The sequence below is a fragment of the Zootoca vivipara genome, chromosome 10, assembly GCF_965207765.1.
Source record: "Zootoca vivipara chromosome 10, rZooViv2.hap1.1, whole genome shotgun sequence".
Taxonomy (NCBI): Eukaryota; Metazoa; Chordata; class Lepidosauria; order Squamata; family Lacertidae; genus Zootoca; species Zootoca vivipara.
This window is the reverse complement of record NC_142593.1, coordinates 40875816-40899975: the sequence shown is the minus strand read 5'-3', so window position 1 is coordinate 40899975 and position 24160 is coordinate 40875816. Positions and strand designations below refer to the sequence as shown.

General features: G+C 39.1%; 1 protein-coding gene across 1 annotated transcript in view; it reads right to left on the bottom strand.

Annotated features, from left to right (window-relative positions):
- Positions 1-363: 363 nt before the first annotated feature.
- The window catches only part of DHX29 (DExH-box helicase 29), a 28336-nt gene continuing 4539 nt past the window's right edge, over positions 364-24160 (bottom strand). The window contains exons 5-27 of the mRNA XM_035100711.3: positions 22125-22264; positions 21416-21538; positions 20596-20722; positions 19964-20116; positions 18733-18898; positions 17082-17205; positions 16175-16777; positions 15499-15642; positions 15202-15378; positions 14591-14731; positions 13334-13478; positions 11883-12003; positions 11032-11116; positions 10222-10310; positions 8722-8850; positions 8290-8365; positions 7823-8047; positions 6950-7086; positions 5912-6005; positions 4374-4661; positions 3588-3719; positions 2694-2790; positions 364-1351 (exon numbers count right to left, since the gene is read on the bottom strand). Of these exons, the coding sequence (XP_034956602.2) occupies positions 1296-1351; positions 2694-2790; positions 3588-3719; positions 4374-4661; positions 5912-6005; positions 6950-7086; positions 7823-8047; positions 8290-8365; positions 8722-8850; positions 10222-10310; positions 11032-11116; positions 11883-12003; positions 13334-13478; positions 14591-14731; positions 15202-15378; positions 15499-15642; positions 16175-16777; positions 17082-17205; positions 18733-18898; positions 19964-20116; positions 20596-20722; positions 21416-21538; positions 22125-22264 (3572 nt within the window). The 3' untranslated portion in view covers positions 364-1295. The remainder of the gene's footprint in view (positions 1352-2693; positions 2791-3587; positions 3720-4373; positions 4662-5911; positions 6006-6949; positions 7087-7822; positions 8048-8289; positions 8366-8721; positions 8851-10221; positions 10311-11031; positions 11117-11882; positions 12004-13333; positions 13479-14590; positions 14732-15201; positions 15379-15498; positions 15643-16174; positions 16778-17081; positions 17206-18732; positions 18899-19963; positions 20117-20595; positions 20723-21415; positions 21539-22124; positions 22265-24160) is intronic.

Below are 24160 nucleotides of genomic sequence, written 5' to 3'. Positions count from 1 at the left end.
AACTGACATCTCAATTTGCAAAATACCACATCCATAATAAGAATAGAAAATTGCACAAGGAGCTCATGTAGCTGTTAATTTTAATATGAACATAAATTGCAATTCAGTGTTGAACCTTGATAGGTCTGAGTTCACATTGTGGTGACCCTGGGGCAAATAACTCACCACCTTATCAAGATCACAGGATTGTTGAGATGATACAGCTATATAACCCTGTACTGTATATCTTTTACCTTCATAAATCTTAGCAGGAACTTTCCTATATATTTCAATATCGGTCAGATAAATGTAATACATTCATATTTTGCTTCCCAGTTATGCTGTCTGAGCCCAAACAATGATTTGAAAGAGTTCAGCTGAATATGAGTGGAAAATATTTTATTTGGCTGGATTATAGATTCATCGCTGGTATCTAAAGACTGACCACAGGTCTTGTAGCTTCTGCAGTACATTTAAAAAGTAGGGAGAGAAGTCAAATTCTGTAAAGAAGACGAAGGCAAATGGATGCTTAGAAAGAGGAAGACTCTGCAGGAGAGAAGTTCCTCTAAGATTTAGGCTTATTAAAAAGTAATGGTTATTTTATTTTTCCTTATTATATCTTTTCTTCTGAAGAACGCACTTTTAAATTCTTGATGTGAGATGCTAAATATTTATTTGTAAAAGACCTTTAACATTTTTCTCCCAAGGTTTGGTACATACTCAATTCAGGCACATGATGTCAATGCAAAAGAGGATGGGTTCTAAAGGATTAATGGAAATCCAGAACTAATGGCTTCTACAAATACTGATTTGTAATTTGCTCTCTCAAACTCACTGCATGAGTAATAATCAAAGAACAGCAATTTTGTAAAATGTATTGCATCAAATTACCATGATGTAGATAAAAACCCTATTGATAATTATGTAGCACATATACTTTGGCAAAGAAAAGTCTTCTGCTCCCCAATTGCATATTCCTAAAGAGAACTAAAACCTATTCCATAAATTCAAATTCTGCTCTTGAAAACATAAGCAAGATAAGTTCACACTTTCTGCTCGACATATATCACATTAATACTGAAACCATTTGTGTTGATGCCACAATTTAAAAACATTCCAACAAGGGCCACCCAATTTTATTGTCATTTTACAATGCATTCCTATTCTTCACAGATTTACATAGAAAATATATGCAAAGTCCAAGCAGATTCCACATGATACTATTATGTTCTTTTACAGTTAGCATGTTCTTTACTTTAGATATAATTTTCTTCTTCCAATTATTGTGGTTCTGTAGTTGCAGCCAAATTCTTGTTTCAGGTATTGTTTTCTGTTTTTATCAGTTCTTTGATGATGTTCAAAATTTTATCATCTGGGGAACAGAATGACAATAAGTGACAAAGAATGGAAAATTCAGCCATATTTCCCAACCCCATCAAGAATTATAATCATGTGTATTGTAGATTATCACGCTGCACCCTGCCTGCTAAAAGCAGCACAAAACATGATGAGGGTTGAAATGATACGGAAGTGAAGTTCAGCCTCTTCAGATCTGGGATATCAATGTACCTGAGGTCGCTTGACTTTTCTCAAATTAGAATTGTGCACACAATTAAAGACATGGACTGTAGATATGGAGTTCTCAGGTTATGGTTTAAAACCCATAAATGCTCCTTCTTGTGTTTAAAAGAATAGGTTGCAATATACTCCCAAGAGCTATTATGTTTTTATTTCTAACAGTGAGTTCATCTATTTTTCTAGTATCAATCACCAAATGCCACTTTTTAAATCCCGCCACACATTGATTCACAACTTGATTCCTATGTTGAAGTATTTGCCTAAAGTAGTTGAGAGATAACCATCTGCAGCAGCCAGTGCTAACAATTTTATGCATTCAGGTTTAGTATTTGCAATGATGTCCGATCTCCCTCAGTTTTTGCTCAGAAAGAAAAACTTGCATAAAATTTAGAAAGTGTGCTAAGGAATTCGGACACATTAAGCTGTTGAACATGAAAGACAGTGAAATGAGGAGAGGCCTTGTTATCTGAAGCTATGCTATGTACACACACTATGCATTGTGTGTGTGTCTCATGATCAAATAAACTCATTGTGACTAGGGCAAAATCAGAAATGGCACTAGCGTGCTTGTTACACTGGAAATTTGAGCTGCTAAGTCACTATTCTGCCTAATGAAGGTTTTCTTTTTTAAAAAAGGTTTATCTTGTTTCAGTAAGAGTTTACCTTATCAGTTTTGCATTTTATTTTGGTAACTTATGCACAGAGGACTACTCTACTCATGTTCAATGAAAGACACAATACCAAATCGTGTTTTTTTTTTGAGGAAAAATAAATATAAGATGTTCTGTCTTATTTTCGGAGAAACATGGTATTTGTTTCAATAGATGGACCCTTTCTGAGCACACATTCCTTTGTGTGTATGAAAGATAGGTGCCTTTATTGAAATAAATGTAGGAATACTTAAGGGTGGGAGAAGTCCATGGATGAAATATTGCAGTGCACTAGCTTACACCAAGAAAGAGATCAGAGTTGAAGAAAGCTGTGCAAAGTGACTTCCCTCCCTCCCCCCAGTGGTATATGATATTCATCCATCGTACATAAAATCTAAGAGAATGATGTATATGTTTTGCTATCCCATAAATTTTAGGTATACCGAGTTCAATATTTTTATGGCTGTGCTGGGGTTGGGGAATTACCTTCAAGTGACATTTTAGGGTTTTCAAGTTTTTGCTTTAAAACAGACTCGATGAGTGCTCTCAGTTGCTTGAAAATCACTGCGATTTTGACAGGAGCCTGTAAAAATAGGAATATTAAACCTTACATTTCCACTTCAGAACAGTTCGTTAATAACATATCGGATATTAAAAATACATTTCCCACATACAAACAGACAAGTTATGTCAGACATTGTCAGACATAAAACTGCTGTTCAAAACCAACCATGGTTTGCTGGAGTGAGAACAAGTAATGGACCCTTCCCATCCTTCCTTCTTTTGCATGCCTAGCTTGAGAAAAAAACTGATTTGCTACATCAATTTCCTGCCATATCCAAAATCAGGATGATTTTATCTGATTTGTAAAGCAGGTTTATAAGAAGCATTTAAACTGGTTTTCTGGCTCTGATGTAGTTTAAAATATTTTTTATTCAAATTTTTAAAAGCAAAGAAGATTACACAACTTACATACCATGGAAAAAAGGAACCAAAAAAAGAGCAACAGGGGGGAAAAAGATCAGAAAAAAGAAGAAATGGGGGGGGGGGGGAAACCATACATAAAAGAAATTCATTTAAAAATTCACTTCCAATCATTTATATATCGCTTCCATTTATATAGCCTCTTTAACTCGCTATTTCTCTTTTAACATTACTATCTATACTCACAACAAATACCTATATACATTTAGATCTGTTTTTATATTCTCTTTTTCAAAAAATTCTTCCACAAATCTCTACTCAGCCTTTACTTTTCGCTTCGGTATATTTCTAATTGCCGCCGTTAATTTTGTTCTGGCTCTGATGTAATGGGAAACTGTTTTAACAAACTGGCAGTCTTCTCCCAAGCTAGGTGGATAAAAGGGGACCTAAACATACCTGAAAATGGATCCAGCCATCAACAGACAAAAGCCGTTCACGATGCAAGACTTCTATGTCTCCGCCGAAAAGTAAAATTGGGAAGGGGGAAATCAAAGTAGTTTCTTTCAGGTATACCTTGGCATATCTTATCTGCATGAAAAACACAAGCACAAATAATTATGTTACTTGACTCAATTGCTGCTTCTGATATAGCAGTACATCATTTTTCTGCCACAGGGAATCGTTACACACTGCCCTTTGAAAGCATGTTGAACAATTACACCAAATGCCATGGGTCACAATGAAAATTTGACAGTAGCAGTTCCCAAAGCTTTTATCCCATGGATGATGTGAAAGTTGATGAAGGTCATGGCAGACCACTTAATGATTGTTCTGCCTCTTGTGGCAATTCTAAAGCACTATGCTAGATTCTGTATGGTTTTTAATTGTTTTTTAATTGCTTCTTTAGTGTATTTTATTGTATTCAATTTGAATTCCATAAAATTCACACTGCAATAAAATAAATAAAATAAGAAATAAAAATACATTTAAAAATCAACACGAATATTTAACGCAGACATGCTGTGGACCACCTGAATGAAGCTTGCAGATCTCTAGTGGTCTGTGGACCATAATTTGGAAACCACTGTTTTACAAAGTACCATAGATCTAAGATGTTGAAAGTCATGCCCACTTAAACCAAGGCGAGAAATCCTGGTCCTAAATTTTCCTAGCACTGCAAGACATCTAACTCAAGATTTGTTGCACCATTCCCTCTGCTTGGCAGAATGTTGCAGATCTTACCTTTTCTTGATATATCAACCACCCATAGGTTTGCAGGTCCCTGTTCACAGAGGAAGGGTGCACTTGTGCTTTACCCTGAGCAGTCTCTGTTATGCATGCCAGCTTCTCTGTGATATCTACAGACTTGGTGTACATGATCTTCCCCACATTGTCATAAAGCCCAGCGGTCAGCACAGCTTTAAGGAGGACCATTTCTTGTAGCGAAAGGGAGTGTGTCCCTTCATGATGACAGGAGGGCGCTGCAAATCCTGCTGCCCGCACCACCCTGATTAGCTCTTTTTTAACATCCTGAAACAGATGCAAATGGCTATATTTTAACAATCCATTCACTATTCAAACAACAGAGTTTCCAACAACGGCAGCCTATTTTCTTTTAGTTTATCAGGTAAACTACACTTGATTAATGAAGACACTAAACACATTTACATAAAAGGTGAGAAACTTGATTGCATTTCATTTTAGTTTCTAAATATATTATAAACATAATAAAATTTGTGATTTCTGCATGCTGTTTCTATTATTAGTTTAGTTATTAGCCTATAAAGTTCAGGGCCCAAATATCACACATTACTACAGCAATTTAGAGCAGGGGTCCCCAGACTTACCGGCGTTTTGGCCGGTTCCCACCGCGCCGATCGCGCGGCGGGCCGGCGGGCGGGGGAGCGCGCGCCCGTGCGCATGTGCACTGGCGCTTACTGGCGCGGCGGCGCGCTTCCAGGGTGGAAAAAGCGCCGAAAATCTGTTGTGCGCATGCGTATGGGCCTCCCGCGACCCGGAAGTGCACCAGAAATGACCTCTTCCGGGTCGGGAGAGGCCCATACGCATGCGCACAAAGGATTTTCAGCGCTTTTTCTCCAACCCAGAAGACCGCTGCCGCGCTGTGCGCCGTAAGAGCGGGCGGCGGGGGTCGTCGCGGGCCGGATTGGCAGGCCAATTGGGCCGCATCCGGCCCCCGGGCCATAGTTTGGGGACCCCTGATTTAGAGCCTTGATTGCAAAAGTTCAGGGCCCAAATATCACACATTACTACAGCAATTTAGAGCCTTGATTGCAAAAGGGGTTCCACACCAATCAGAAAGAGACAATGGAGTTTAGCCCCATCTATTTTGCGTTATTTGCATGGAAACAGATACCACTTTTTCCTGTCACCCTCTAAGTTGCACAGAGTGAAGAGGAGGAAAAGACCTTGTTCCAACAAGCCTTTGGGAATTGACTGCTTTTAATGAAAGCACTGGTGCTGTGCTGTTTTGATTTGAATTATTTGTATGTTTTAAACATATTTTTATATGTATATGGTTTTAATTATATTGTTTTTTAATTGTTTTTTAATGGATGTCTTGTCAATGTTTTTAGCAGTTCTAGTTTTTATCTGTAAGCTGCCTCGAGTTCTATCAGGAAAAGGATAATAAATAATAATAATAATAATAATAATAATGTGTGGACATGTGGTGTTCTCCCCACCTTGTGTGTTCATTTAAGCCACTTATAAACCCCTAAATAAGGCTGAAGAGTTTTAAATGGAAAAATGGTTGCTGGTACCTCCAGAGTCAATAGCGAAGTTCTGTTGAGGAAATTTCTCCTGCAGTAGGTCATTTCAGCACGGTAGCCTCCTTCATGGCGAGCTTTCTTCCATCTAGGCAAAAGAACAACACCCAGCTCTCCTAATTATTATAATATAAAAACTCATGATGTAAGAACACAAAACAGTCACAGTCAAGGAATATGGGAAGTAGTGCTTCAGAAGGGAGCATGCTTAGTCCTCATTAGGCTGTTTTTAAGGTTCCCCCCCCTTTCCCGTCCCTAAATGTTTTTGTAGCTCTGCAAACTTTTGTGCTTCCTTGATACCTTCCCTCTTTTGTGGGGGTGTAGTATTATAGCAGAAGGGACGCGGGTGGCACTGTGGTCTAAACCACAGAGCCTAGCGCTTGCCGATCAGAAGGTCAGTGGTTTGAATCCCCGCGACGGGGTGAACTCCCATTCTTCGGTCCCTGCTCCTGCCAACCTAGCAGTTTGAAAGCACGTCAAAGTGCAAGTAGATAAATAGGTACCGCTCCGGTGGGAAGGTAAACAGCGTTTCCGTGCACTGCTCTGGTTTGCCAGAAGCAGCTTAGTTATGCTGGTCACATGACCCAGAAGCTGTACGCCGGCTCCCTCGGCCAGGAATGCGAGATGAGTGCCGCAACCCCAGAGTCGGTCACGACTGGACCTAATGGTCAGAGGTCCCTTTACCTTTAGTATTATAGCACTACTACAGTTCCTTGGCTAGAAACACCCCCCCCCCCCAGGTTAGTACTATGACAGCTGCATTTGCAACACAGACCATTTCTGTTGGCACTAAAGGCAGTTTCTTCCAAAACAGAAGACACAGTGAGAAGAGAATTCAGCTGCCATAACACTGTATACTTCATACTTCCCCAGTTTCAAAAGTGTAGCATAGCACTATGACAGCAATGGGAGGGCGGACTAGTTAAGCTAGCCCTAAGGAGACCTTGTATAGTCTGGATAATAATAACGAAAGGTTTATCACAGAATGCATTCTTTTGATTGAAATGCTTTAGGAAAGAATACTTGAGTTACCCCAGATATGCCTGGTAAATTGTTAAGTGATCTGAGTTTGCCAAAGCCAGAGATGATTTCGCAAGGTCTGCTTCATCTTTTCTTCCAATTGGTGTTGTAAATGGAGATTTTTCTGTCATTACTGCAGCAAGAGTGGCCTGCAGACCAGAGTAAAATATGATACAGTACATTAAATCCAATAGCAATTACATCTTTATTCCCACCAGTATCTATTTCATTAAGCTTGCATGAGAACAATAACCAAAGTGATGACACCACCACAGACCTCTAGTACACAATTCAAAGAATTCAAAGAGTTGGAAGGGACCCTAAGGATCATCTAGTCCAACCCCCCTGCAATGCAGGAATATGCAACTGTCTCTTATGGGGATCGAGCTTGCAGCCTTGGTGCTATCAACACCATGCTCTAATCAGCTGAGCTATAATTCGTCAGTGGAAAAATGAAAGCAAGGAGTTAGCATTATATGTGATCACAGATTTCTGAAAAATTTGGAAAGTGAAAGGCAATGGCACCTAAAAGCTGCCCAGATCCATCTCGTTCCACCTTCTGTTTTTTAAAAAATGCCAAATTGGAAATTTCTGAAACCTCCTAAGTAAGGCATGATGAAGATAGCTATTTTCTATATCCAACAGACTCTTAATTGAGCAATGTTTCAAATATATTATTGAAAAATACAGCCTATTTGGGTATCGTTACAAACTTCACTTCAGTTTGCCCTGAAACAGTTAAAGTGGTGTGTACAGGCAGACAGACAGACAGATATAGATATATGCCTTAAGACCATAACAGGTTCACAATATTAACAATTATATTGCGAGCACTGATACTGTCTAAAGTTTAGAAAATGGTCAATGTAATGGCGGTCAACTTACCACTGGTTCCAAGCAGCCAAAAATAGCACCAAAGATCAACATTTTACCAATCTTTACATTGACTGGTAATGCTGCAAGATGTTGGCCTAAAGGAGTCAGTTTTGGCTCACTTAATTCACAAGCCCCAATCTTCCGTAGAACGTTCATGGCATTGCCAACTACTTGAGGCTGAGGTGGGTCTAAGGCCTTGGAGAGGAACTCTTCAGGAGATCCAAGATTACATTTCTGTAGATGACCCAAGAGCAAGGAAGAGGTAAATGCATCCAATAGCATCCTATAAAACATCCTATAATAATAAAGTATAACTTTATGGATATATGTCCTCCACCAAAATACGCATTTACTCAAAAATATTCTTAAATAAACAAACTTTCCCATTTTTTTCTGCAGGCCTTCAGAAATCAACTCCAGCCTCTTATTTCCCTATAAATCAGAAGTATTAATAATTGAAACAGAAAAGCTCATACCATGATGTGAAGGCACAGTTCTTCCAAGGGCACCCGCAATATTTCTGGAACTGAGTAGTCTGCAAAACTTTCAAATCTGCAAGAACCGCAAAGGAGAGATACAGTAAGATGTGGTTCATACTGCTAAATCTGCCATGTGATTATGTACACAGGCGTAACTATAGCCAAGTGAAGTACCATAATAGATTATTTGCAATCATTAGGCTTTAAATATATTTAAGCATTATTATTATTATTATTATTATTATTATTATTATTATTATTATTATTTTATTCTCGTTGTAAAGAGCTTCGGGACTTTTGCTGTGGGAAAAGATGCGTAAATTCAATAAACCTAAGCCAGTCTCAGTGCTGTACTTTAAATAGATGGTTCTGAGCTAACACAGTACTACTTGCTTAGCGTCTAAATCTTGAAGGCCAAGACAGCCTTACCTATCTCTGGTGTACATTCGGAAGCAAAATCCATCCCTCACACGTCCAGCTCTCCCTTGACGTTGTAGTGCACTAGCTTTACTGACAAATGTCTCCTCCAATGAGCTCATTTGACTGCTTTCATGGTATCTGGGTTAAAGGTAATGAAACACAAATTTCCATTAAAGCTTCTACATTAAAGCCATGCTTAGAACTTTCTCTGCAAGCAAATCTGGTGGACTACTTCTCAAGATTCTGCAAGGTCTGCTTCACCTTTTATTCTAAGTGGAAGATTTCTAGAGTCACATCAAAATAATAGCAATTACAGATGCCTATTGGCCTTCATAGAATCTACCTCAAAAGGGAGCATGGTGTTTTAAAATGCATGATGTGAGAAATTAAAGTAGCTTAGGAACTTCTGCTCCAGTGAACAATGAAGATAACAAGAGCATTGGTGTTTAATTGAAGAGCCAGGGCCCAAGAGAAAAGATTTAAAAGACAGGATGATATAGGATGGATAAGCAGACAGACCAGGCAAGCTGGATGGAGGCAGCAGCAGGGAGAGGAAATGTATTAATATATATATTTTTAATGGGTCCAATGTAGCAAACTGTTTTCCCGAGACACAGCATAAAACTGCATGGTTCTGGTTAGAGAAATCGAGTCTTGCCATGAAAATAATCGTGCATTTTCCAAGTTACCAATCACTTTTAATCAGATTTATTTATTTATTTACTAAATTTCTAGGCTGCCTTTCATCTAAGGATCACAGTGCATTTTAGAATACAAGAACACAGAAATATATAACATAACAGCAATCAAAACAATACCCTCCACAAATTTAAAAGGCCACACTTTATTTAATTAGCCAAAGGCCTGGGAGAAGAGGAATGCTTTTGCTTGGTGCCTAAAGATATGCAACAAAGGCACCAAGTGAGTCTTTCTGGGGAGAGCATTCCACAAATGGAGAGCCCCCGCAGAAAAGGCCCGTTCTCATGTTGCCTCTTGAGGAATTAAGAATTTCTTAGGTTAATTGACACTTCATACTACAGTACATGCATTTTTAGACCATGCTCACATAGTATTAAAAATTGAGATATGAAAGCTAGGAGCCAAATGGCCCCTTTAACCTAGCTTATGGGTGCAACAATGGAATGGCTAGGCACACTTTTTTATAACAAGAATATAAAGCTGAAAAGGAATGAACTGCAGCTAAAATATTATGTTCATTTTTCAAATGGTCTAGTCATTCCCCTGCCCACCCCCTAATATTCTTAAGAGGGTCTCTTCTCTAGTCTTCAGAGAGTAGCTGGAAGTGGGGAGGCAGAAAAAGGTCCTCCTTTCCTTCCACTCTTCAGTTTTATTCTAAAATCTTAGACGCAGTACTGCGCCCAGAGCTCAGAAACTGCTTGTGTTAATGAAATTCCCTGTCCCAAAATGCGCCTTGAACAATGGGAGTTTTGAACACTGCGCTCACATTACAAAAGGACTTCAATACCAAATGCCAACATTGAGTATTACCTATTTTCCTTTGTCCTTCCAGCGTCAATTACAAAAACAACATCGGGTATAGTAATACCTGTTTCAGCAATATTTGTGGCCAAAACAATCTGCAAAAGAAACAAAAAAAATTGTTAGTGTTTCATTGTAAGCGGGCTGCCAGTTTTCCATTGTTATGGGGTGCGTGTCCTGCTTTTTATATGTTGGATGGAATGTCAATATTTCATATGAAAGTTTTGCCAGCACAACAGCTGATGTACTTATTATGATGCTTTCATACTAGGGACCAGCAAACCATCATGCACTAGAATCTAGGAAAAGCCACTCTGTATTTCATCATGATCATCTACTGAATCAATATAGATGATCTTCTACATTCTCAGCAATGCAATTTATTCATTTCTGAAGACTTTGCTACCAGCACTATGGACACCCACTTTCCATCTCCTGGAGAAACATTACTTTGCCCAGTAACTATCATCCCTTACTTCTGAAAAGTTATGCATGCCAATTGCCATCAAACTGTATGCATATTTATTCAGAACCAAGCTCCAGTTTGCTAACAGGGACTTGGTTCCAAATAAAGGGGCAAAAGATTGCCACCTTTGAGGAAGTGATCGTGCTTATGTGCACATTGTGCACAGGAAGACACGATTCTATAGCATAAAAGGGACGCCGGCAGCATATGTACAATTTGGCAGCATCAATCACGTTTCGAAAGATGTGAAGTGAAGGCAGTCTGTTACGCCAATAAAGGCAGGAGGAAACATCAAACTGGAACGCAATATGAGACAGACATCACCAGAGCGTAGAGAGTTATATAAACCATACCTTTCTAACACCAAACGGGGGCAATGTAAATGCAGCTGCTTGGTCTTGGGTGGACAGAACAGAATGCAGTGCTATTAACTGGTGCCTGAAAGGATTGTGTAAAAAACAACAATGTGTTTATTTCCAAGGCTGCATGCATGCATATAAAAAGTAAACGATGGCCATTATGCTAATTCATATGTGGACCCATTTTGGCATTAAGACTCAAGAAAGGCTCACATTACTGCATTTTAGAAAATATGGCTTGAATGCTGCCCTCCGCCAACTGATGGCTTCTTAAAGTTTGGGAAGGCAAAAATCCCATGCACATACGGCTTACCATATTTTCAGGCTTATATTTCTTTCAGCACCTTCAACCTTCCTCCAACACACGAAGCTGACTTTACACACCATCGCCCCATGTCATGCAGCATGGTCTGCAGCAGGTGGTGGGATCTTTTGGCCCTCCAGATATCGCTGAACCACAGCTCCTGTAACCCCTAGCAAGGAAGGGCAATGGCCAGGGATGATGGGAGTTGTAGTTTAACAGTTGCAGCTCAATATAGACAGCCAAGGGTTCCCCACACCTGAAGTGAACAATGGTTACATTAGCATTTCCTATAAGTGTTGCAGAAACATGAATATTTTTGTCCATCAAATAAATGATAGCAAAGGGGGCTTCTCTGGAGAAAGCATTTTGCCTCCTGACTTGTGCAGCACCTAAAAATTTCTCCATTAAACAAGTGAGGCTCATATTTTCAGCTAGTGAATTTGTTTAGCCTTTCCAGAACCTAATTAAAATTACAAACATACACACAGCACCTATTTCCCATGCGAACTGATAAGTGGTTTTTCAATAATTATTAGTTTACCTCTCCCTTATATTAAACCTTCTGTCAGTTGAAATGAGGTCATGCAACTGTTGGATATGAGCAAGGCCTGGCAGAAAAATCAAGACAGCTCCTTCTACATTTTTGAACTGGGGAGTTCTGTCTGTAGAGGAAACAAAATAGAAAACTATTCACATTCAGATTTTTTTTTTAAAGCCAATACTCCATGGTTAGACACCCACTGTTAAGGAAAGCAAACAATTCAACATCATATTTATTTTATTCATTAAATTTATACCCCACCCTTCCCTGCAAAGGAGCCCAGGGTGGCCATTTATACACAGAACAATCTTCTGTATGTTAACTAAGAAGTCACATGAAGTTTAATGAGACTTATGTCCAGATAAGTGTACAGCAGGGGTAGAAAGTCCTTGGTTTTAGCCTGGGGGAGTCACATGGCAATGGTGAGTGCAGTCAGAGGCAAACATTCCTTTTTCAAGAGAATTTGCATATTGCTAAATTGTCAGGACAGTTTACAAGAAGCTCTAAGCAGTTTTATCTCTAAGTTAGTGGAGGGATGCACAGCAAGCTGTGTTCCTGCATTGCAAAGCCAAGGTTTCTAAGCCCCCCCCCCCACCCTCCTTCCATCCAGGCAAGAAAAGGCATTATGACAGGCAAGTGTCTTCAAGGAGGGCTTGCTGCAGGGCCAGTGAGGAAGTGTGACCAAGATCCAGAAAGAGACGTCTAGAGTGCTGCAGTTGATCAATGGGTGTGAGATTCACCAATCCTGATATATAGGATACTTGTTGGCACCTGTCTGTCTCAAGAGACAATGGAATGCGCCTCAGGGAGTGAAGTCAAACCTGAAAATCGCAGTGCCTGCTGTGGCTGCAGAAATCAGTAATTCGTAATTGTCATTTTTTCTGCGTTAGCAGCACTGAAGTGACCCATCCCGAGTACTGTTGTATAGAGGTCCTGGGATGCCCAGAGAATATCCTTAGTCCTTAGTCTCTCCCCCCCCCCCCCAACATGTCCCACAAGGACATACAGGTGAAACTTGGAAAATTAGAATATTGTCGAAAAGTGCATTTATTTCAGTAATGCAACTTACTCTTTTTTATTTTTCTTTTAATTTTTACAAATGCTTTCTTTTGGAAATTCCACAGTAATAAAACAAATAGTTACAATAATACAAAAATAAAAATAAACATCGCTATTACATTCCATTTATAATTGACCCGCCTAACAACAAATAATTACAATTACAACAAATAAAGGCTTGACATATCTTGCTTTGCATGTCATGCATCTATCTCATATATTGGTTTCACCTTTTAAGTTGCGTTACTGAAATAAACACTTTTCGACGTTATTCTAATTTTCCGAGTTTCACCTTGTATATTAAGGATAGCAGCCTTAATATATGGCATTAAACAAAACATTTTGGTCTGTAACTTTCTAACAGCTTTAAAAAGAATTCCAAAAAGACATACCAAGGAATGCAAGCAACTCCAAGATGAGGTCAAAGTTTATCTTGTAGGGATTCATATAAAAAATGGCTTGACGGGTTCGACTGCTAAATTTTTGGTAGTAAGGTCCTAAATCAATACCTGGTGAAGCCTGAACTGGAATATGTTCCTAAGAACGGGTTGGGGGAAGAGAAAGAACAGTGGAAATGTAAGTTCTTAAATGGGTTAACAAAATGGGTATTTGTTTATAGCTTGTTTTATAATACTGCAACATGGATGACAAAATCATAAACATAAAAAATCAAACATAAAAAATGTAAAAACAGTCTAATTAATGCTATATTAACTATGATTACTACATAAAACAAATATTTTACATAGAAACTGAGGTCAAATGACACTGTTCAAAGACATTTAATCTATGCTATATTTTGGAAAGTGACTTGTCTGTTCTCTATGTGATTGGACACTTAGGATAATGCAACCATAGTGCACAATGATTCCTGAGATCAATGGGGTTTTGGTCTACGTTTGGATAGTTGGATGCCATTTTGAATCACAATGGCAGACTGAATCTTTCAAAACTGCACTATTTTTTTGGTTTCTTAGAATTCCCAAGCAATGCCAAGTATGAGACTTCTAGTTAAAAACATTTGTGGGAAGTCAAAACGCATAACCTCCAAATTACTTTGATATTCAGGGGTCAGCAAACTTTATCAGTCCCTCAGACCATGTGGGGGGCCGGACTATATTTTGAAGGGAAAAAAAAGAATTCCTATGCCCCACAAATAACCCAGAGATGCATTTTAAATAAAAGCACACATTCTACTCATGTAAAAACACCAGGCAGGCCGCACAAATAACCCAGAGACCCATTTTAAATTAAAGGAGACATTCCACTCATGTACAAACACACTGATTCCCGGACTGTCTGCGGGCCGGATTTGGAAGGCAATTGGGCTGGATCCGGCCCCCAGGCCTTAGTTTGCCTACCCATGGTTTAACTCTTCTGATCTTTCTTGGCTTACACTGTGGATGAAAGACCAACATGTCATTCCACAGTGACTGAAACCATTAGCAGTCCCAAAAGACCCTTTATTATAAGGGTTTAGTAAGAGAGCCAGTGAGCCAGTGTTGAACAGCAGATAGAATTTTGGACTTCAACTGCTGAAACCTGGATTCAAAATCCACTTTCAAACTGTTCTGCACTGGGTTTTCAGTATGTTGTTAAAATACTGTTCATGAAAGGAAATTGAATCCCCTGTGGAAAAAGCGTCTCACCTGGTATTTTGTAACTCCTCCTCCTTTGGTAGTAACATTTATTGTTATTTCCTCTTCTTCTTCCAAAAATTTCTGACAGTATTCAGAATCTTTCTCAAGAATAAAACCAGTTTCCTCTATCACATCTTCAACATGGAAAACCTAGAGTTGTGTAAAAACGAATTATGCTTTGAACGTTATTTTAAATAAACCTGAGCAGGGTTTTGAGTATTATGAAAGGAAGGGACCAGCTTTTTTTTTTGTTCAAATAGGTACCTATAAAGGCTGATCTGAAAAATGGATAATTTAAACTTTGGCACAAGGCTCCTCTGTCATGTTGTGCTGTGAAACTATACAAGAGCAGCTCATGTTAAACATTTTCTCCCCTCAAAACATGGGTTCAAGCAAAAATAAATCAAAAATTCATTACTTGGTTCAGGTATAACTTTCAAACATTATATGGCATTTCATTGAAGAAATAAGAGAAATATGGACACATGGCTTCCTAAGAAGATTTCTTAAACAAAGAGTCTTTTCAAAAAAGGACTCAGGCTTATAGCCTCTTGTTGCAAGAATAGGCAAAATTAGATTTTAATAGCACACCAAGTATATGAGTGCAATTGTATGTTTACCTCTACAGGATAACTTCTTCCTGAAATTCTTAGTATGGGACAGTGAGTGAAATAGCTGGAGAATTTCTCACTGTCTACTGTGGCACTCATCAAAATAAGATGCAGGTCTGAACGCTTGTGCAGGATCTCTCTTAGGATAATTAGCAAGAAATCTGATTGAACACTTCTTTCATGGACCTTGGAAAAAACAGAATGGAAAGCGAGTTAATGAATGAGACAGAAACAAGGGCTTTCTAGAAAACATGTTGCTTTGGACTGTTCCAGTCTTCTGCAGGTAACTGGGAAAGTGTTGCTAACCTCATCTACTATAACATGAGACACGTTAGAAAGAAGAACATCTTCTTGCAGCTTTCGAAGAAGAACTCCTGTTGTACAGTAAAGCAATCTAGTGGCGTCGCCTGTTCGGGATTCCATACGGATTTGATAGCCACACATGGAATTCTTAATTTAAAAAGAAAGAAAAACTGATTAGTATACAAAGGGTGAGCCTGGAGTAAACTTATTACTGACTGGATTTTGTGCTGTATTTCGAATTGAAACTCCTACTCCTGGAAAAAATTGTATGGATCTAGTTTTAAAATGATTGCTTTATATAGTCTACCTATTTGACAAAAACACAGCACTCTTGGGCTTAGTCTCCTTAAACACTAAATAGCCAATGCAATATGGTTTTTTCAGCAGGGTTTGGTTTTTTGTTTACTGTGCTAAATACAGACTCCCAGCTAGTCTACCCTGGTGATGCTTTCTTAAAGGATATGCAATAGCTTCTCTCTGCAGTACTAATCATTTTTGCAAAAGAATACCAGCATCTGAACAGTATAACAGTAGGCCAGTCATTAGGAGAGATGCTTCAAGTGAAATTCACAGCAAAGTGCTTTACTTGAAATCCCTATGATAACAGGTCCCATTATAAACTGATCATTTGAAAAGGCCCAAGTGAGAGCACACGGTCACCCTCCCAAAGGCAACTTACTCTTCCTCCAGGTCCACTTTCGCAGCCCAGCTCTTCACATACTCTGGTTGCCAAACTCACTGCCGAGATCCTTCGGGGTTGGGTGCAAACAATATTGCACTTATTCAGATTTCGTTCGTTGTGCAGCAAGTCCTCCAACAAAAAATGTGGAACTTGGGTACTTTTGCCACTCCCTGTTTCACCAGCCACAACCACAACTCGGTGCTTTTTAAGAGTTTCTATGAGGGCATGTCGGTATCTGAACACAGGTAACTGCTCCCTCTCCTTTAAAAGCCTCTGGTATCTAGGTGTATTCTGCAGTTTCTTAAAGAGGGTCCTAGCAGGTTCCAGGTCATCTGTAACTGGGCTGTCGAGAGAGAGGCCACTAAAGTCCTCTTCAGAAACCAAGTTCTCCCAAGAGTCTTCTGCATCTTCCAATATTTGGGGCTTGCTTTCCAGAGGCGGCGGCGGCTGTTGCTGTTTCAGCTTGTTTAGCAGTTTAGCAATGAACTGGTCACGGGGTTTGTTGGTTTCCATCTTGTTTTCTTCTTCCTTTTTCTTTTCAGTGTCACTCCATTCTAGCCAAACCTCCCTGTATGTGGGAGGAAGTAACTGATGGACTGACTGCAGAAGAGACAAAAAGAAACAAAACCTTAACTGGGGAAAATGTGCTTTGGACCCGGACATTTACAGTGTGCATGTTTACTGAGCCACCAGCCCCCATAAGGTTACATGTTCACACACACGAGCTACTAAATGGTGAATCGGCAAGTATGAACCAACTCCTGTAAGGTGTGCTTCCCTGGGTTCCTTTGGGAGGAAGGGCAGGTTATAAATCTAGTAAATAATAATAAATACAACTGAACAATTTTAAATGTTGTCCGCACTAGGAACGGTTTTCAGAGTTCAATCATATACAAAACCTCACCTGTCCTTTGGTTAATTGGTAAAGTGCTAATGTGGCAGCCAGATGTTGAGCCTGCATGCTGTCCTCTGTAAGGATTGTGGGAATTGCTGTCATTGTTTCATCAGCCGACTTGGTAACTCTCACCCTTAAGAAGTTAAATCAAAGTGTATAAATTCATTTTAAGTCATTCAGCAATCATATCTACTTTGAATAAAGGATGGCTTTCAACTGCAAGATTCGAAAAGTTAACCCTTCTACATGTTTGGGGTTGTAAGGGATACCACAGAGGTACAGTGGTACCTCGGTTTTCGAAGGCGCCTGTAGTCGAACGTTTCGGAACTCGAACACTGAAAACCTCGGAAGTCAAACAGGAAACGTGGCTTCCGTTTTGCGTTTTCCATACTGAGACTTCTGCATTCAGTTTTCAAACATTTCGGAACTCGAACAGACTTCCAGAATGGATTACGTTCAAAAACCAAGGTACCACCATTACCCCTCGTCCCACTTTATACTCCACATAGTCATGTGTTTGTTCTACAGTGGTACCTCGGTTTATGAACACAATTGGTTCTGGAAGTCTGTTCATAAACTGAAGCGTTCATAAACTGAAGCGAACTTTCCCATTGAAAGTAATGGAAAGTGGATTAATCTGTTCCAGACGGTCCGCGGAGTACTTAAACTGAAGCGTTCATAAACTGAAGCGAACTTTCCCATTGAAAGTAATGGAAAGTGGATTAATCTGTTCCAGACGGGTCCACGGAGTACTCAACCTGAAGCGTACTTAACCCAAAGCATGGGTGTAATTGGTTCCAAAAGTCTGTTCATAAACTGAATCATTCATAAACTGAAGCGAACTTTCCCACTGAAAGTAATGTAAAGTGAATTAATCCGTTCCAGATGGGTCCGTGGCGTTCGTAAACCAAAAATTCGTAAACCGAGGTGTTCATAAACCGAGGTTCCACTGTATTTTGTTTCAACATACATCCTCATTTAAAAAATAATAATGGGGGTGGGGTTTCCACTTAGCAACTCCCTCCTAATAAAATCACATGCTGATGGTTGAAGTTGGTGGTGTTTAGAATGGTACACTGTTTGCTTCTTCACCTGCCTCCATCAGCAGAGTTTCATGCAACTGTGATAAGGCATATGTGTATCAATCCAGCCCATGCTTAAAAGAGGGGGGGAAACACCTCCACTATTTGCTAGGGACTGTGAGAAACTGCTCAGGATCACCTTTATAAAAAAAATCATATGCAAAGACTTTGTTCCACACTATTTTTAAATTTCTATACCACTTTATATTTTTTAATAAAAATCTCTAAGCGGTTTACAGCCTATTAAATCAATCAATAAATAAAAAAAACAATAAAACAATAGCTGGGAGATGTTCCTCCGGCCTCATGAGGAGCCTTTCTTGTAGGGCTGGTGAGTGTGGGCCTTTCCAGGTGGAAAAGGCCTTGTGGGGAGCGGCCTTCACGCTTCAAATACTTATTGTATGAATAAGACCCGTGTTAAGTCTACCTGTTTTAAATATGGGTTTTTTATGTGCATTCAGTAGATAAATAGCAAGTCATTAAGTATCCATTGATAACCACACTAAAATTAACGGGAAAGGAATTAAAAATTTTCAAGCAAAGTCAAAAGGAAAGTTAACATCAGTAGCAGTACATACCTACATTTCCAATATCTTCCTGCTGGAACTTTTTCAAAAGATGGGTTTGGGCACTTGGGATAATGTTTTCTGCACCAGTCAATCAAAAACTGTTTTGGTGATTTCCCAGTCCAGCTTCGAGCAGTATAATCAAAATTCCTCACGTCCTGAGGTTCTTTCTTTTTCACTAACATCAATCGATAAGCCATTCATTATTTTGCACGGCAACAGAAGTCATTACCAGAATTAAAGGATGAATGATTTAAACACAGAACTATGCGAGTCAGCATTGATTATTGTGTTACCTGTTCAATCCTGACCACTAATTCAGACTCTACACAGGTCTCACTGCAGTATGATTTATATACAGCCCCCTGCTAAGCCTCTAAACACATGCATATACAGTAGAAGGATCTCCCTTAGTCCAAAGGAAAGGGTGTGGAGAAAGCTTGCACAGTTAATTCTGAACACAAAACACAGATATTACCTCCAGCACCACTTCTTAATAATCCTATTAACACTAGGATGCCACATTGTGCAAGAATCCAGGTGAATATAAATTGTATAATCCTGTCCTATATCACATTTATGAAAAACCAGGGCAATCAGTTCAATTAAAGCTACTGACTGGCGTGTATTTAGGGTCTTGTTTGGGAAGGCCCTTCTAGTTTTTCCCTTCCCAAAGAGGTGAGGACTTGTCTAACCATGTGGAGCTATTACCTACCCATACTGGCTTTTGTGTTACTTGAATGTGTGAATTCACATGGATTATTATGTGAAACCATATGCAACATGGCTTCTGAAGAGAGTCCCATGTAGTTGTGCCTTTCAGGAGCATAAGAAAAGGCAAAGCAATGATGTGTTTTGAAACTAAGCCACTAGAGAAAGTGCTTCAGAATCTTATTACACACTCAAGATCAGGTCTGGTAATCCTTTGAGCACTCCAGCTGCCGCCAAATTATGAGTTCTATCAACCCTGGCCATGCTTACTGGGGTTGATAGGAGTTGTAGTTCAGCAAAATCTGGAGCTCTAAAAGTTTCCCAGATCTGCTCAAGGTAGTAAACCAACCACAGGCTAAATGACAGGCCTTGCAGATGTTACAGACACACGGCAGAAAGCCTGTTACCTAAAGAAAATCACCTCATGCCGTTTTAGGCATTTCTCTTCCTTGCATTTCTACACAAGGATGGTAATTTATTCTAGATAATTCTCGATAAAGGTTTTAGTTGTTTTAAATGAACTGCTCCATACCTTTTTGTTCCTCAGGAGGAGCTTGGGTTTTTTCAAGCAAATTCAATGCACCGCCCATTTCAAGAGGCACAGGAACCTTTTTCTTGTCACTTGGCTGGTTTGTAACTTTTATTGCAGGATTAAACACGGGGTGTTCTTCCAGTACTGCCATTTCTGCCAAGAAGGAAACGTAAGTTAGGTAAGATCTTGGCTACCATAGTGGGAAGGATAAAGAGAAGGGAGTGGACTGCATATCTTTAAATGGCTTGGGGGAATTTCTTTTCGGGTTGAAGATCAGAAAATTCTCGTTCCTATGTGTGTTAGTAACGTTTGAGGAGCGCCAAGGGGGCATGAAACATGGGTCTTGTCACATTCTGAAAACTTCCTTATATGCATTTGTGTAACACAGAAAGGCCAGGCTCTGGATTCTGAACCTGCAAGTATGAAGGAACTTATTTAGCTTTCCTTTGTACCTTGGTACAAATGGGAGCAATTGCGCTTTTGCACACACAACTTGATCAATCTCATAAAGGAAATAAAAAAGTCAATCATGTTTGCATAGCACCAGCAATAAACATGCTTCTTCACATTCAATACCAGTAGAGTATTTGTTTCCAACGTGCTACAGATAAATGAATTTTGAGTGCTCCTACCTTGTTGAATACGCCTTATTTTCTCTTGTGCCACCTTCTGTCCTTGCTTGTTTTTGTCTTGCTTGGAAGAACTTGCTTGTTCTTTTGCTTCCACAAGTTTCCCAGCCAAGTGTAAATATCTTTCATTCTGTTCCAATTGAGCTACTTAGTTATTATGCAAATGCAGATTAAATGGCACATCGTCTACAACAGGAGTGGGGGGGGGGCAGTTTTGGCTCCATGAGCCAGAGTGGCTTCATAGGGCAAATCTAACAGGTGGCCTACCCATGGTGTCATTATGACAACACATGATTGACAGCTGGGTGGGGATGCTCACCTGTCAAAATGATTTCCCCTCCAATCTCAAATGGGAAGAGGGAGAAGGCTTACAAAAGCCTTCGCAATCTCCACCCCCTCCACAACACACTAAGATCAGAGTCTCTTCATGCCAATCTCACTCTGATCTTTAATCTCTGCTCATCTCCACAACATCAGCTGAGAAGCGACTTTCCTTTTAGAGCTCATTTAATTTCCAAAAGTGAAAAATGATGGTAAGCATATTGTACTGCATCAACTCAAGAAAGTTGCTCTTAAGCACTCACAGTAGAGTTCTTGAACTATGAAAACCATGTTCTGTTTTCTTAGGCCTGCGATTATGTAACAAGCTGCTTGATATGCATGACAAAGGACTTATATTTTAATAGATACTTGAGTAGATGTAAACATAATGAGGTTGTGTTGAAATCAATAAGTATTTAACCTAAGATGGTGCCTGTTAAATTCGAAACTGCCCATGCTTTTCAGAGAACAAAGATCTATATAAAATGGCTTATTAACTTACCGGATCAAATTTTTCTTCCTCTGAATTTTGCATGGATTCGCCGTTCTCCTCGTCACTCTGTTGGTCTGCATACTGCAAGATCCATTCCTTCATGCTGATATCCTTGTGTTTTCCTGTGTTTACCTTTGGATAGTGTAAAAATAATTTGATAAGGAGGTTATACATGAATTATTCACTCTACTTTCTATAATTAGCCGTTCTTGATACAAGACAGGTGCTCTCTATGAAGAGATAGTCCTACGTTTTTATTCTCAATCCATGAATGAGATGTTTTCTTTAAAGATCAGCTGATACACCTGTTTCTACCACTTCCGTCAGCGAAAACAGACCATAGATTAGATTGAAGCGGTGCAATCCTTTGCATATTTAATTAGAATGAAGTTCCATGGTGTTTAGTATTGCTAGCCTAAGGGTTTATTAAATTAAACTGTAAACAGGAACATGGCCTAGGAAAATATGAGGTATCAACAAGGAATAATAAAACCTAAAATATTTTATTAGTTGTAAGGGAACCTTTTGATTTAATTCCTGCAAGATAATTTTTCCCATATATTATTTTAAAATATTCTCACACTAGTATTCAGGGCAAAAAAAGAAAAGAAAGAAAGAAAGAAAGAAAATTGACAAGTAGTTTCCTTACTCATTGATTTTGTATTTTTTAAGGCTTCAAAAAACCCTGCACGCAGATTCTCCATATCCAATAAAGTACCTTTTTTTCATTGTCGTCTTCCTTCTTTTTATTGTTTGGTACCTGGGGAGTTTCACTTCGAGGCAAAGGAGAATGGAATTTTGCTCTAGTTTTCTGCTGTTCTTCACCAAACTGCTGGCTGAAACCTTCAGGCAATGCATCTTTAAAAGAAAAGAAAAGTTGAAATTTAGGCTTCCTGTTTCCGGCAGTAAGAAATGGCTGACTCCCACACGATCAGACCTCAGCCGTGCCAGTAATTCAGGGTTGATATGGGGGTAATTAGCCCTGACCGACTCCCGAGGATGGGGGAGGACTGTCTCGTAGACCCGCAGACTGTCCGAGATTGTCAGCTTGCATCAAGGTGCAAGCGGAAGGACGCTGGGTCCTAGAGCACGACACGGCTGACACTCTCCAAAGTCACTGTCATAGCCGGAAATATCTGTTTGGTAAAATAATTAGATTTGGACAATAAACAGACATAGTCTGGACCGAAGAAGACTGAGAAAAAACCTGCAGAACTGCACAGTCCCTGGTGTTTAAGCTCGGACTTCAAAGAGATTCTCATCATGGTGTTTGGATTACGGAGGTGATTGGTACGTTCTTTTTCTTCTTCTCAATATCTACAATTGTTTTTCTATGCCAAGCCTCATTAAGAAACTTTTTTTTAAAAGTACAGATGGACTTCTATTCATAATTAAGTATTCAATTGCACAGCTTTACTTAGACTTGAAAGCCTTGATAAAGATAAAAAAAGAAACAAGAACAAGATGGTGCTTGTTAATATTACTTGGCACAAAAAAGTGAGAATTCCTCCCTTTTTCGAGGGAAGTGGGAAATACTTGCTAGCTGCCTTTATAATGACTTGAGACAACAATTTGGGATAACGTATAGTACATCTGTTTGCAGAATTTCTTTATTATGAGCGAGAGAGAAGGCTAAATGGATGTCTAGCAACCCCCCTTCTAGGGCCCAGAGGGCGGGATTGTGTGGTCTCCAGGAAAGCTGATCGATCGCCAAATAACTTATATCTGTGGAATACAGTTCATTTACATTGCAATATTGCAAACAGTATGCTCAACAATTTAACGATGGGAAATCAGTAACAACTTAACAATGTCATTAAATTTCAAACCATAGGCTTGGACAACAGCCCAGATTGGAATAATTTAACAACTTGGGAGTTGCTGCGTCATTAAACTTCAAACGATAGACTCGAACAACAGCCCGGATTGGAAGATTGGAATGAAGTCAGGAAAAGCTATGCTGTCAAATAGACAATTGGAAAATATATATATACACAAATAAAGCTGTATTCAATGGATGAAAGGATATATGATTTCTGACATGATTGAGAATCGCATAGCCAGGGACAGAGAACTTTAAAGTGTTAAGATCAGAATGTGGAAAATATGAGAACAAGAAGAAGGCAGAAACGAAGATATTGGAGATATACTTCAAAGGTCCAGACTATGGGAAACCCGGAAAAATTAATAATTTGGATTGTAATTTGGTTGTGTTTTTTTAGATTGTTTTTAATTGGATTATGATTATGATTTGATGGATATGTTAATTGGCTGATTTTATTGGAAAATCAATAAAAATGATTTTAAAAAGAAAGAAAGGTTGAAATTTAAATAATGCTTATGCACATGTTCTTTACATGTGCATACAGTCATAATCAATGCTAATCCCCCCCCATGATTGGGCAACTACTGCTATGCTCCAGTACAGAAAAAGGAGTTTAAACGCTCCCATTAATTATTTTCATTTAGTTCTACTCCAATAATAATTTCAGCACTAATTGTTTGCTCCCAAAGTAAGTGCACTTAGCCCCAATATATATTCACTATTCTCCTCCTGCTCATCTCATGAAAACCTTTATACCTACGCCTTATATTAACTATTTCAACTACATGAGGGCAAATATATGTTGTCTGAATCTTGAAACTGCCTGTTTTAATATGTGTAACACCTACTTGAATTTTTATTTAGCAGTTAAACTCTCTGCAACACAGTAAAGCAGGCTTCCTCAACCTCGGCCCTCCAGATGTTTTTGG